Source organism: Centrocercus urophasianus, unplaced genomic scaffold (assembly GCF_019232065.1).
Source record: "Centrocercus urophasianus isolate 14NV4802_14NV808 unplaced genomic scaffold, USGS_Curo_1.0 seq_10, whole genome shotgun sequence".
NCBI classification, from domain to species: Eukaryota; Metazoa; Chordata; class Aves; order Galliformes; family Phasianidae; genus Centrocercus; species Centrocercus urophasianus.
The window spans coordinates 86,361,573-86,375,928 of record NW_024884142.1 but is presented as its reverse complement, the minus strand read 5'-3'; the positions used below and the strand labels follow the sequence as shown (position 1 = coordinate 86,375,928).

Sequence of the window (14,356 nt, the reverse complement as noted above, 5' to 3'; positions counted from 1 at the left end):
TAAATGCTTGATAACTACTGATCCAAACAAAAATCAAGTCAGATTTGTTTTCAGAAAATGAATGAAGCAGTTATAGTGGAGAGGAACAGGGAAAAACCACTGATCCTGGAGCCCACTTGTTCTTCTGAACTTATCAAAAGTCAGCATTAAATGGCAGTATAAGCAGATAATTTACATGCCTGACTGAATACATCATTGCCCAATTTTCACATAATTATCAAAGACTAATTATACTGATCTATTTGCAGATTTGAGTAGCAGTAGCAGCAGTAGTTCCAAGCCTGCCTTTGGCATGCAATTGGGTTGTGTAATTACGTGCAAGCAATCAGTAGTAATGGTGCTAGGAAAAGCTGAGTGTTTTTCATTTTAGGTGTTGAGCTTTGGCTTTTATTTATCCTGGCCTTTTTGCCAAGATTTTAACAGGGAGTTAAAATTGTTTCATGTGCAATTTCTGCCTTTCTATATCTCTACAATTGTTTCATTTTTCTTTCCTTTCTTCAGTGCATTCAGATAAGAAAATGTAATTGAAAACTGTTCTTTGTGTGCATCTATTTTTTTTCTTCCAGTAACTTCTTCTGTTATTTTACTTAAGTCAAAATGAGAATGGTAAGATGGAAAGCTAAGGTGTCAGATTGCCTTGAAAAATATATTCAGCTTTCATTCTTCTTCTGCTTTGTGAGAGTCACACTGACATTTTATGGTTCTGAATCATTCTTTTTGGTCCCAGCCCCTTGCTGTAAGGGGAAGTGAGCAATTCAATTTAGAGGGAGAAAAAGAAAAGTCTACAAAAAGTCACAATGTTGTGTGAAGGGATTACTCATTTGCTTGCTCTTGATTCTTAGATGGAAATCTTTGAGCTTATCTCGTTTGGTTTTATGACTATTCCAGATGGAGCACATTTGATTTAAAGATGTTATTCACTTCAGTCTGGTCTTTAAGCCCGAGGTCCCAGCCTGACCACTGATTGTATTGATCAGTGGCAGCCAGGAAGTCCATCAAATGGGCACAGATTGATCCACATGCATAGCAGCTGTTTGTGTGGGATGTGGAGTTCCAGGGTGTCACCCTTAACCAGTTTGAAAGGTGAAAGGTACAATTTGATTTGAAGCCTTGTTCATTTACACCTTCAGAAGGGCAGTGCCCATACACAGTCTGGGAGTTTCTTTCTTCAGTCTTACTACAGGACACACACAAGGCTTGAAATCATCAATAAAGCTGATCTTGTTAAGCAAAGAGTATGTGGAGTTTTTCTAAGAACTCTTGTTCTTAGCTGCTAAAAACAAGTGTGATTTACTAACTGAGATAAAGCTTTGCATTTCTGCTGTCCTTGCTTGGTATTTTTTGAATTAAAAGTATTAGAGGAAGCAGTTATCCTTTACTCATCTAGATAAACAAGAAAAATCTTATTTGTTTAAATATGTAACTCAAGTTTAAATATAATGCCTGGAAAGAAATGTTGATATATTTTGTGATTTGAATGCAACATGGGGAAAAAAAAATTGCTAAAAGTAACCACACATACTTAATTTCCCCACACTAAATAGTTTTGCAGGCAGAAAAAGCAAGGCAAGCTATATGAATGCAAGTAGCAAAGGTACAGATTACTGACACTAACAAGCACTGTGCCTGCTCTTACCACACAGGAAATGCAAAGCCTCCTAACATACTCTTGCTGAGAGGTAAACTTTTACATAGCAGTAGATGAGTGAATGCTTGTCACAGCAAATACACTTAGATTTGTATCACAAACTATTTCACCAGAACTTTTTCTGATAGGCAACGAGGAAGACACTAAGGACATCACTAATGCTGTTTTCTTTTTATTCTCCCTTTAGCTGAGACTATATTTTGTTTAATAATTCAAGTAAACAGACTTTAAAAAAAAAAAAGTGAAAGCAAACAATTCTCATTGCTGTCTTTTTATATTTAATGAGTTTTGATGACTTGCTATTGAAGCCACATGACTTTGAAGTTGAGCTTTTTCCTCACCAACTGTAGGTGTTGTCTTGGGGAAATAGGATACTTACATTCAGATGTTAAGTTTACACCTTTCATTTTTTTTACTAGTATAAAATCATATTGTAGTGGGAATCTTGAATAAAAGATTCAGAGAACCAAGATGAGAAGCAGTAAAGTTGTGTGCTTAGTTTGCTGAACTTAATCTGCATCTTGAACACGTTCTCATATTTAGGCATCTCCACCTGCTATGCAGCAGAACACTTTTCTGAATTCTGACATCAAATATATTGAAAAGTTTAAAGTTGTGTAACATCTGCACATCCTATTCTTATGACAAACATGTCTGCAAAGGCACTGGCTGTACATATCCCTAGAAGCAAAAGGTTTCTTAATGAAATGCATGAAAAATGCACCAAATTAACTCGAAGCATACTTTTGTTTACCTCTACCTTTGATAACTATGCATGCTAGCACTGTACTGAATCCGTGGTAGTGGCATCTAGACTACAGAAGGGTTGCTTTCTGAGAACAGAGGAAGCCATGATTTATTTGAGGTATGCTTACCTGGTAGCAGACCAGAAAAACCAAACCACAAACCTGTTCCTGAAGTATATGGTTAGGAAAAAATTACTCCAGGCAGCTGCTTTAGGGTCAGAAAGGGGATTTGTATACACACACAAAAAAACCAGCAACTGAAAAAGACAGCTTTCAGTTCTGGTTGAGGTCAAACAAAATGATATGAAGTGAATTATTTAGGAATTGAGCATCTTGTGGTGGAATCTGGATAACAATCTAGGTATTCAAATAAACGTAATTAAATAGTAATTTATACATTTATATAAATTTCTAGGTGTTCATTACATAGCATTCCATAGGGAAGCTTGATGTTGAACATGTCTAAGATAGTAAAGCCCAGAAATAAAAGCAGCAGGATTAGCACATGGAATTAGGTTTCATGAATGCTGCATTACAATACATGCAAAAAAAAAAAAAAAAAATCACTTGATGTCACATACCTGCAGTCTCCCTGTATAATGTATTCACTTTGTTTTTGAGGAGGAATCAAGATTTCCCATAAACACTTTGAAGAAGCTTTTAGAAAAGTGAAATCTTCAGTATCAAAAAAGGTAAGAACAGCTTCAGGTGTGCGAGGCTGACCGCCCCTCTGAAAAGGGTTCTTTTTATTTGCTAGAGACTGGTAGAAGTACTTAAAGCTGCAAACTATTTGCATGCATTTCACTAACTACTGACACTACCTGTTTCTGCATTAAACAAACCAGACTTTCGTTTCTGAACTTCTGGGAAAGACCTCCCTCTTCATCTGCAGATAAATGATGGCTTGTGGTAAATGCATTACCACAGTGCCAAGGTTAGCATTTAGGGTAGTACCTTGAACTTGTAATTGATGTTTCCAGACTAGTTATTCACCTGACACTCACCTCTTAAATGAATATTCCACAGGCACAAAAGTCAAGGCATTGCACTTTGCCACCACTATTTTCCCCTCAGTGGATATGCACCTAAAGGTGCTCAGCCATCTCTGTTAAGGTGAAGAAGCATCATTTAAAGTTTTCTTTATGTCCTATCTTTTTTTTTTTTTTTTTTTTTCTCAATCATTTGCATTTGTCAAGGAAGTTCATTTTAAAGGTTATCTTATGACTAGTTATTTTGAAATGAAAGTTGCTCAGTTATCTTAATTACTATAATTGAGAATATAGAAATTGCTAGTTAATAGCTCTCCCTGTACAGCCAAGAGTGTTCATCAAAATAAATATTTTGAACTGTCTTTTAAAGTACAGAATACTGATCCCCCATTTCCATATGCTATTTCTTACCTGCTAGATAAATTGAATCGAGCAAATCTCTACATACTCTCCTGTCAATACTGGGAAACAGCTGAATCTGACTGATTCATTTCTCAGTCTTTTCCCTCCTACATACATCTCTCAGTTGACTTACTGTGTATTTGATTGACCTGAGGCTAACCATAAGTTATTTTTGAAGCCAGATATCTACTGAATGCTGCTAATTTTAGTAGAAGTTAACATTTTTAAAGTATTCACTTCCTCAAAACTATCATTTTGAGTGATAGGTGGAAAGGTAAAGGAACAGTTACTGTTAACCAAGACCAGCAAGAGATATACTTGTCTGCTTATTTTTGGCAGAAGTAGACAAGAGAGTGACAATTTGGGAGCTCTCCTGGCAAAAAGAACACTAGTGCTCTTGTGATGTCCTGAGCCTAGCATGGCAACGTGAATGACATGAACTCTGCCAAAGCCTTCTGTTAACTACATACCACTGCTGAAAGCCTCATTCACAAGGCCAGCAGGATCTTATTTGCCCTTAGTTAGCTTTCCTTCTGGTAAATATTTTAAAAGTAGAGCTAGTGTCTCATATAGCTGGTAAGTTTTGTTTTTTTAAAAAAAGAAGACAGAAGACAAGCTCTTAAGTGCTGCATATGTTTTTTCCCATTGTCTAAAGTCTTTTCTTCTTGTCTTTGCACTTTTAGGATCAAATAATGTATGAAGAACTGCGTCAGTCACTGTGCAGGTGATACATTTTCTCCTAGAAGACACTTCTGCAGAGAATTTTGTAACACCTGTGCCAGATTTCAAGATACAGGTTGGAAAGTACCTCATCTCCCTGAACTCGTCATCGTGCACCTGAAAAAAGTCACTGCAATCTACTGTTGTAAGCAATCCTTAAACTATTTATAGAATAGAAGATGCAATATACGTTTTCTACTCATCATATTTACAGTTTAAAAATAAATGCTTTTAGTGCTAAAGATCTGAGGCCATTCTGCATTAATATTTGGTGTCCTTAATCAGAAATCCCTCAGAAGCAGACAGGCTTCTTCCACATTTCTGCTACTCCAAGAGGTATCTTCAACTATTAATTAAAACACCTATGTTTTCAAGAACAGGGATTCTGGAAGAATTACATGGAGAAGAGAGTTGTGAAAGGAGACTGGGAATGTAGTGCAGTGTGTAACTCTATTAATCATGCTGTTTGGAAATAGTGATACACTGATTGTGCCAGCACAGCTATTCACAGTTTGACATACTGTTTTCATCTTATGAAAATGAGCTAGCCAGAGATGGCTTAAAAGTTACCCTGGAAATCTTGGAAATCTCAGAAAGGGTGTGATGTTATGATTAAGCTACTTAAGAAGTACTTCAAATTAACTGTTAACAACTGTTAGAATTGTTAGTGTTAAAAACCCTGAAAATTCTTACCAACTTGAATTTCTTAATTCAGCATTCTGATATCTTCTAGACGATATTACTGTTGTAAGAAACAGGCCAAGGAAGAGCCTCAAACTACATTTTTTACTTTAAGTGATCATTAATTCACAACTGAGAAACAGCCTTAATCAGCAGAAACACTTGAAAGATCTCATTCTTTTACACGATGTAAAAGAGACTCATTTTGCTCAATTTCATTCTTCCAGCTACCTTAAAGCGCTGCTGGAAATCCAGCTCGATGGCATTTTTCAGTATGTTCTTGATCAGATTCTTTCATTTGTTCTCACAGTTGGGTCTTAACACAAAGTTGTGTGTTTTGAAACAAGAAAATTTCATCTTGGAAAAATGGCTATAACATTCAGCATCAGCAGGCTGGGAAGTATCTAAGTTAAAACACTGAAGCATTGCTGATGGGGCAACTGATTTCTGACACCTACTTGCCTTCAGATTTTTACTGCTGTCATCATTCTACAAAGTTCCTTAAAGAGGCAACAAAAGGAACATTAATCCCTATAGCTACCTATAATCACTCTTACTCTTCCTAAAGGCAGTCCAACTATCAGTCAAGCATCAGAAAAGGAAATGTTTCTACTAGCAAACTTCACAGAAAGCTTACAATGGAATCTGTGTTTAAAGAGCATGTGCTGAATCAAACAGCAATTCTGAAATTGCAAGCAGTTCTGCTTTTAGAATCATAGTTCTAGCCATCATAGTTTTTGGGTTTTTTTGTTTGTTTGTTTTTTTTTTTAAACTCACTGGTAACATGCACCAATTTCAAACAAGAAATAAGCTACATATAAAATTTAGAAGAAAAGTGTGTATCACTGAAGTTGCACCACAATGCAGAAATACCTGGCATCCTTTCTTACAAAAAGGTGTGGCAAGCAAGCCACTCTTTCACAACTGAAAATAACCACATGGATGTTTTCCTCCATATATCCATAACAGAAAACCCTGCTATCAGACTTAAGTATAGCTATAGTTAACAAGCTTACAAATGAGTCAAATCCTCAAGCCCTGGCATATACATTAAGAATTCTCTCCTCCTCTTCTCTTGCCATGATATTATTCCTATGTATATACAAGAAACAAGAAAGCAGGGTAGAAGCAAGATCAAGAAAGAAATACTATGTAAGTAGTAGTAATAGCTTGTCTTGATGAAATATGTGTAATGTTCAAGGTGTCCGATGATCACTCCTCTTAAAGTGTGACATTTGAAAAGTAAACTCAGCGTAGGAAGATTTGAAATTACCAAAAATTTGAAGTTGAAGCTGCTTACCATGTCTGGGCTACCTGTTTGTCAAGGAATAGGAAAGCATTCAGCTGCACTCTGTTTGACTGCTGCACTCTGTTTGACTGCTCACACAAGTATACCCACACTCCTTTTTCTTGTGAGGAGTTCTGCTTAGGCTACAACATTTATCACTGAAAAAATGTTCATAAGAAAAAATGCAAGATTCTTTGTGCCCATACATAAAAAAAAAAATAGACATCACTTCAAGAACAAGCCTGTTCTTACTGCACAGAGAAGACTTTGTTCTGCATATGCAGCTGCTTGCTTAATAGCAGATGTATCTAAAGGAAGTTTTCCCTCTAGTCATCTTATTTCTGTTGGGACAAGATCAAGAAAAAGTTTATCATGCCATTCTTCCCTCCTTTTTCCTGAGGCTAGCCACGGATCTAAATCACAATTGAGTCTACCAGGGCATATTATGTGGTAGCTTAAGCATGCATAGGGAGCGAAGATGGTTCAGAGAAGTCTCAACACAAAATCTGCTGGTGTAGGATCAATTGGGAAAGTTTTGAACATTTTTCTCCTAAAGAAGTCTTATCTATTATTGCAGGCTTGATTGAAATACAGGATTTGACAGAATTGCACATGTACAGTTACAGATTGCTATAAAGGCATATCTGCATGCTAGAAATACCTGGCTTTGTGCTAAGTACAACAGAATTTGTTCTGCCCTAAGTCTCAAAACTCAAGTTACAAAAGAGTGCACTTTCCTAAAGCTGTATCTTGAACAGCACATAGTGCCCTTGCCTACTATCTGAAACCAACTTTTCTACTCGTCATCCACCAGAATGGGCATGGCAGCCTGCAGATTCATCCATAGCACTGCACTTTAAGCGAAGGAGAAGTGCCAGTGACCAAGCAAGTAAATGGCATGAGGCCACCTTACTGATTGTAGAACTTGGTTATATATTGGAAAACGGATGAAAGTTCCGCTGCAGCACTGCACTTCATCTGGTGTGAGAACAAAGGGCAAGGGGGCGGAGACACTGCTGAGCTCATTATGTAACACTGCCTGCTAACCTAGAAAAGATCATTTCTCAGCATTTATAGATTTTCATTTAAAGCACGTGTTATGTACTTGCAAGCTACATTTAAAGCCTTAGCAGAAAAGTTTTAATATAGATACAGAACCAGGAACCATAACCACTTTTTGATTGACATATGGCTCCAAGTAAAAAGACTTGCTTGGATCTGAAAGTATGGAGTCATACAGACAGAAGGGTGCAGCCATTTAATCTGGGATAATTTGGCTACTGTCCTGCAACAGACAGGTTCCACAGCAAAACTGGAATGCCAAAGGCATTTTGAAAGAGGAATTAAACTACACCTGTCCTGTGGGAAAACTGCCTTGGATCAGATTCCAGGATGCATTACTTACTGCACTTAAGCAACTTCAAATAATCGGGGGCAGGGGAAGGAAGTGTGGAGAACCATGAACAGCAATTTACTCTGAAAACTTTGCTCAGAAAGAGTTGCTCAGAAAGCCCTGAGGGGCATTCAGAGCTCTGCACTATTTAACTGCAGCTTGGACAATACTTGGATGACATTTAACAGTTGACCCTTGGTCAGCTGTGTTTTGACAGTTAAACTCCAGGCTGATTTCACATAAAGGAAAAGTTTAACTGACAACCTATTAAGATGCTTTAGTCACACAGGACAGAATAAACTCAAACAGCTCATTAATCTAAGCTCATTCCATCTGACTAGAATTGAAAATAACTGTCAAAGTCCTTAGTGCTCTTTAGGTTGAGTTTCATCTTCACTGGCTAGTCGATGCTGCCTCCAACTTTCATGTCATGTCTTTCAAGAATAATACCAAGCTGCTTCTGCCAGATATATTTTAGCAGCATTAATGAAGACTATTTAATTCCTTAAACAATAACTACACTGTCCATATAAATAAGAAGTTTGTTAATGTTTCTTATTTGTGTTGTACTGTCAGACTGAAAAATCATAACAGTTAAGAATGTATCTAATACAAATGCAGTACTCCCAAATGATCTTAATTTCTTCACAGTGGTTCAGAAGGGCTCTTAACTTTCTCTTTAAGAATGAAGCTACGCTGCAATATAGGTCAGCTCTGAGATGATCTGCTTCTAGCACAACGCCTGCTATTGAAGTTAGATGCAGATAACTCTTATGCAATGCAGAGATTAGACACCTTAGAAGGGTAGTTACCCATGCTGGCAAAAACTTAATGAGTTCACATCCAAACATTAAGTCTTACTGGCTCAGATTAACCTAGTACAAGCGTTCCTCGAATCATAGCTAGAGGTTTCAGAAAGATGATGGCAAGCATAGATAACTTCCTCAGATCTCTCCGCCATCCTGCACTTAAAGTGTTTGTAATCAGAGTTGAGAGTAGGCTACTAAGCCTAACAAAAGAAGTTCATCTCTGATCTCAGTTTTCCTAGGTAACTAAAGATAATCGATTTATCCAGTCTTGTAGCTATAAAACCTTATGGAGGGACTTCCCATCCTTCATTTTGCTATGGTGAGCCATCAACACTGAAGATACTTGATACCACCATTCAATTCCTCACTTGAGCAGACATACAAAAGGGGCTTAAAAATAAACTGTTTTACAATTTAACTCCATTCAAATCTTCCAAACCAAATTTTCTTCAGAGTAGAAAGAATAGGCAGTAATTCTTAACAGTTCATTCCACAATACCACTCAGTAGGACAGCTCTTCTTGCAGCAACCATCTGAATACTAGTTTGATCTAGAACTTCAGTGTTAAGGGATCAGTTAAAAACTCACCCAATTACTTCAATCTTTGCTTTTTAATCACATGTAAAAATACTGAATAAGGTCTACTTGGACATTACACTGTACCCTGAGCAATATGCTGGCTAACTACTACATCATTAGTATCACAATGAAGTCATGTTGTAAATGGTTGGTTGGCACACCTTCATACCACTTCTATTACTTAATCACATATAAGGGCCCAGGCTTCTATAGAAAAAAAGCAAAAGCTCTATTAGAAATAGAACTGCAGTCAAGTGAGAATTAAGATGTAAGGATGTATGCTTCTCAGGTATTCCTTTTAAAAAAAAAAAAAAAAAAAAAAAAATGCAGGCATGAAAGGCATCAAAAAAATGAAATTATAGCAGACCAGCATAGACAGCAGCCTGAGCCTTCTACCTTTATCAGATTCCACCTTTTAAAAAAAAAGAACACGTCATAGAATCACCGTTTGATATTTGGGAGCAATTTGTATCCATCTTCCACAACTTAAGATTATCACCAACGCATTAAATGATACAAAAGAAATATGCTGTGTTGAGGTACATAAAGGTTCTTCAGTGCTCAGTAAATCCATTCTTTGTTCCCACTTTAAATGCTTCAAGTAATTCAATAGCATCACCTGTGCTCTCACCACATTTTATTATGTAAGTAAGACCAGTGTTTATGTAGGGTAGGTTTAAAAAAAAAAAATAAGAACATTTAGCAACAGCTTTCTGCACACATAAAGAACTAATACACTGAAAAGGTCAAGTTGCAGTTGTTGTAGCTAGCATTGTTTGCCAGAACACTATCTGGTTCAACTGATTTGGTCGTCCATACCAGCCAAATTTCCAAGCAAGTGTAAATATTAGAGGCAGTATTTAAATCCATGGTAACAGCAGAACCAACCAGATTCTACCTTCTCATTTTCCTTTGTAGATAAGAAGAATTCCAAACCATAGCAAGATTTTTGCAGTAAGAGAAACCTCAATTATGCCAAGTTCCCTCACAGCAGGTACAACTTCAGGCACTGGCTGTTCAAGCTATATACTAGCACGAGTCACTTAAGGAGTAGGTGAGGACACTCAACAACAGTGATACCATCAAATTCCCCACCTTTTAACAAGGCCACCACATAAGCCATCTAGAACATGGCTATTTCATTCTAAGTGACACATTGCTGCTTTAGAGTACTCTCTGTAGAGCAGGTAGTTTACTTTTGAGTAATGCTTCAAACAACATTACCTACTTCAACAAGAACAGATATTTCGTTTTTCCACCCCTGAATCAGGAAATAAGTTCAACAGGAGATTTAAGTCGACCGAATCATGTTAGTTTAGAATTAACAGATAAGTACAGCATCTTAATACTACCATCGTCTAAACTGCATGGTAGGGGCAGTGCATTACATTAAGAACTTGTAAAAAATGAGCGCCAAACACATTTCATACAGATTTAACACCTGCCAAAGTAAATCCTGTAACAAAGAGATTTAGCGTTGTGTGTATAACACTGATCCTTAGGCAAACAAACACATTTAACCAATGAATCTGAGTACTGCTAGGAATGCTGTAGATGGTAGTAGCCTCCTACAAAATAACCTTAAGAATGCATTGCTGTGTTGCTGTGGATCTTAACTCAGGACACTAGTTAACATCTTTAGCAAGAGACCTTGTACCAGTCACTTCAAAGCAAGCAGACAAAGTTTTTTCGGTTGCCAGAAGTTTAATCTTGCTTCACTTCACCCTTTAATTGCCTTTTCATGCGTGAGTAAGGGCTGATTGTATCATCCATCACGAAGTCATAAAGTACTTTTATCCAAGAGTTATACTGTGGCAGGTTGTCATAGTATTCAGCTGCTATTTTCTTCACCTAAAGAGAGATACGAGATTCATTTACTATTTACATTACTATTTCCACTAGCACCAGTTTAGATGTTAGACTCTAGAACAGCTATTAGTGTCATAATGTGGCAATTTCTTGAAACAACTCAGTAGTTTGAAAAGCTCGTACACTGGAGAGGAGAGCCAGAACAAGCTGAGCCTACCCCTGAGGTCTGTTTACCGTGCTGCCTACAGAACCATGCAGCTCACCAGCCCTGAGAAAGCACAAAAGCTGTTGGCTTGCTGGCTGAAGTGACTCAGTCCAGAGCTGGCTCATGTATATACAAGTCTCACTAAAAAAAAAAAAAAAAAAAAGGGATGTTGCGAAATTGAAAGAGTTAACAGCCATTTTAAGATAGAGTTTCAAACCTCACTCTGAACACTATTTCTCTTTACTTTTTTACTCTTAGATGTAGAGGCTGAACAGACTGCTTTTCTAAGCTAGAGGTCTAGAAATACTGGAGTTTCAATCAAATATCCTTGACATTTATTTCTAATTAACCATCCTGAAGCCTTAAGAGCCTGAACACAACAAAACTGAGCTTTCACTGAATTCCACAGAATTTACTCTCAGAGGATTATCATTAATCTCTATAAGCAACAAATAGAACCAAGTTATTTACATGCTGGGTTCATAGCTGAGGATACTTCTGATTTATCATCACACCTATGAAATAGGTCATTAAAGCAGGTGCAGTTCAGCAGTACCCCACTACTTCAGCTATCTTCAGCTCACCAAATAGCAGACTCCAGTCCAACAAAATTAACTACACTTCTTTTAAAAACAATCCTATTTTCTTATTCAAGCCATAGTCTACCAGTTCTGTAGCAGCAAGAACTAATTCCCTATTTAGAACTTAAATATATATATATACATTAAGTAAAATCTGGTTCACCAGCACAAAGCTAGGTATGAACAGCAAGTCAGTGAGTCCCAGCATCTTGAGCTGAAAGAGGGAGAACACCAGAGTGAAAGTCCCATCTGCCACTCGTGCAGATGCCGCAAGCCTAAGTCTTAGCTTTGAAGCCTTAACTGTCAGTGTACAGCTGACACTTATCAAAGAGTTCAGAGGTTCTCACTAGACAAAACTGAAACTACTCCAGAACAGAAAGCTATTGGACGTTTGTAGAATTACAACACATAGTAGCAGTATTTCTGGTCTTATCTTTTCCTTACCAGAGAATGTCTTTGGTAAAGGTGATTGAAGGATAAATACACATTATTATTTTACTTAAGATACCTGAAACAGAACTGACAAAATTTTGGAGGTGCCTCTAACTTCTTAACTACATTTCTGCATACTTCCAAACTGAAAAAGAACACTAGTGGCCTGCTGTAATTACAGAAACCTAGGAGTCAGATAAAACACAGAGCCAAGATAGCATGAGGACAGGCCTTTCCCCTCCTTTAAGGAATGGTGGAACAGCAAGTTAGAATCTGTTCAGCATTTCTCCTTCGTTCAACTCTTGAACTTAAGAGATTCTCCATACTCAAACTTCTGGGGTTTTTCTAGCTTCCATTCTTCTAATAGCGTGTGTTCTTCCCAATTCTCACATCAGAGTAGGGCTCAGCTTAAGAAAAAGAACCGCCTCAGAACTAAACTTACCAGTGGAAGGCTCTTGCCAGGAATATTGGGGAAGTCATGGTGCTCGTTGTGATAGCCAACATTAAAAGTGAGCAAATTAAGCGGCCCATAATAGGAATAAGTCTCGTGCCCCTTTAAGAACATGTAATGTTCAGCTATGAAGTGTCCTGAAATCGGGTGCAACCCAAGGCCAAGTAATGAGCCAGCAAGCATGTAAAAAAGGGATTTGGCTCCCCACAAATAGTAGATCACAATATCGAAGGAAAGCTGAGCCAGCAAGTTGATGATTTCAAGTCTAGTAATTGGTTTGGGATTAATGCAGAGGGGTCTAATGGCATAGAAAAATGGCTGAAGAACAATCCAGATGAACTTCCTGAAGCGAGTGCAGAAAAACCAGCCTTCAAAGTTGGTGGGAATATCCACATCAATTCCATCGCCTCCCAAGTATCGATGGTGATCCATGTGGTATCGCTTGAAGGATATTGAGTAGGGCAGCCCAAGGGGGAGGTTGGCAAATATTCCAAACCATCGATTCCACATCGCTCTGCAGTTGCCAAAGGCACTGTTGTGAGAGATCTCATGAATGGCCAGAGTCATGGAGTGGCTGATGCAGCTTCCAAACACATATGCCCAGAATACCACCCACTTCCAGTCCAGGTCTCTAACCAGATAGAAGGCAGTCAGCTGCGCCGCGACCATCAGCACCACCACCCAGATCAGGTTGTAGTCAGGCTTCATCAGCTCTTTGATCTCCGGGTGTTTGGCTACAGGGGAGAGAGTTACGCAAAATACAGATACCACAGAACCACTGAGGTCAGAAGAGACCTCTAAGATCATCGTGTCCAACCATCAGGGCACCACCACAAACCTTCCCTTACAGAATTCTAGCCTAATAAAGCCACAGAAACACACAGATATGCTTTCCCCTCCGCTCAGCTAGCACTCATCTACCATGGGAACAAAAACACGCTACTAATGATACCTATAAGAGGTCTTTCAGAATTCAGCCATTTCTGCATTTTTCCGTCGCTCAGCAGCTTGCCAGTAACGTGGCAAGAGCTAATGTCACCTCAACCTATCTGGGAAGGAAATGGCGTGGAGCCGACAACCCACACACAACGCACAAGCCCTGATGCGAGCTTTCCGGTCACTATCCAACACCGTCGCTGTCCGCCCTCTCTTTCTCCTTCCTTCCTTCCCGCTCCTTCCCCCCCCCCCCCCCCCCCCGCCCCGATCAAGGCGGCGGCCGCCACCCCCACGTCCTCAGGCCCGGCCCAAAGCCCCATCCCCGCGCCCCCCCGCCCCAGCGGCTCGGCCCGGACGCTCCGCCGCCTCCAAGGCTCCTTGACGGCGGGGCCGGCAGCCATTTTGCGGGGAGCCCCCTCGCCACGCAGCCCGCGCCAAGGAGCGCCTCAGCCGCCTCCCCTCACCCAGGATCTCCTTGCGGCGGTCGGCGTGAGGCTGGTCCGTGTACACCCACTCGAAGTCCTCCCTGGCGACGGTGTTACCCATGGCGACAACTCCAACGCCCCCACTCTTCAGCCGCCTAACTGCCGGCGCCCACCGGCACGGCCTTTTTTATATGGCTGAGAGAGAGTGCCCGCCCCCCGTATCGTTCTCTCTTCTGATTGGGCGTCTCGAGATGTCAGGCTG

At 39.2% G+C, this 14,356-nt stretch overlaps 2 protein-coding genes across 3 annotated transcripts in view; one reads left to right on the top strand and one right to left on the bottom strand.

Annotated features, from left to right (window-relative positions):
• Window positions 1-4,749, top strand: part of NVL (nuclear VCP like) — a 30,715-nt gene extending 25,966 nt beyond the window's left edge. The window contains exons 22-23 of one of the 2 annotated variants that reach the window (XM_042813575.1): window positions 3,019-3,086; window positions 4,469-4,749. In XM_042813575.1, coding sequence (XP_042669509.1) covers window positions 3,019-3,086; window positions 4,469-4,513 — 113 coding nt within the window. In that variant the 3' untranslated portion in view covers window positions 4,514-4,749. Of the gene's footprint in view, window positions 1-3,015; window positions 3,087-4,468 lie in introns of both variants that reach the window. The other variant, XM_042813486.1, reaches the window with a different exon arrangement.
• A 5,126-nt stretch (window positions 4,750-9,875) lies between these two features.
• Window positions 9,876-14,268, bottom strand: DEGS1 (delta 4-desaturase, sphingolipid 1). Its single transcript, XM_042813704.1, has 3 exons — window positions 14,134-14,268; window positions 12,725-13,467; window positions 9,876-11,106 (listed from the first exon to the last, which is right to left on the bottom strand). Exons 1-3 carry the CDS (start codon window positions 14,213-14,215, stop codon window positions 10,960-10,962), a joined length of 972 nt encoding a protein of 323 aa, XP_042669638.1. The 5' UTR covers window positions 14,216-14,268; the 3' UTR covers window positions 9,876-10,959.
• Window positions 14,269-14,356: the final 88 nt, after the last annotated feature.

Coding starts and splice junctions, on each gene's coding strand:
- DEGS1 (XM_042813704.1), bottom strand. CDS start 14,215: ATGGGTAACACCGTCGCCAGGGAGGACTTCGAGTGGGTGTACACGGAC. Junction 13,468..14,133: donor CCGCCGCAAGGAGATCCTGG/GTGAGGGGAGGC, acceptor TCTCCCCTGTAG/CCAAACACCCGGAGATCAAA. Junction 11,107..12,724: donor CTGGCAAGAGCCTTCCACTG/GTAAGTTTAGTT, acceptor ATCTCTCTTTAG/GTGAAGAAAATAGCAGCTGA.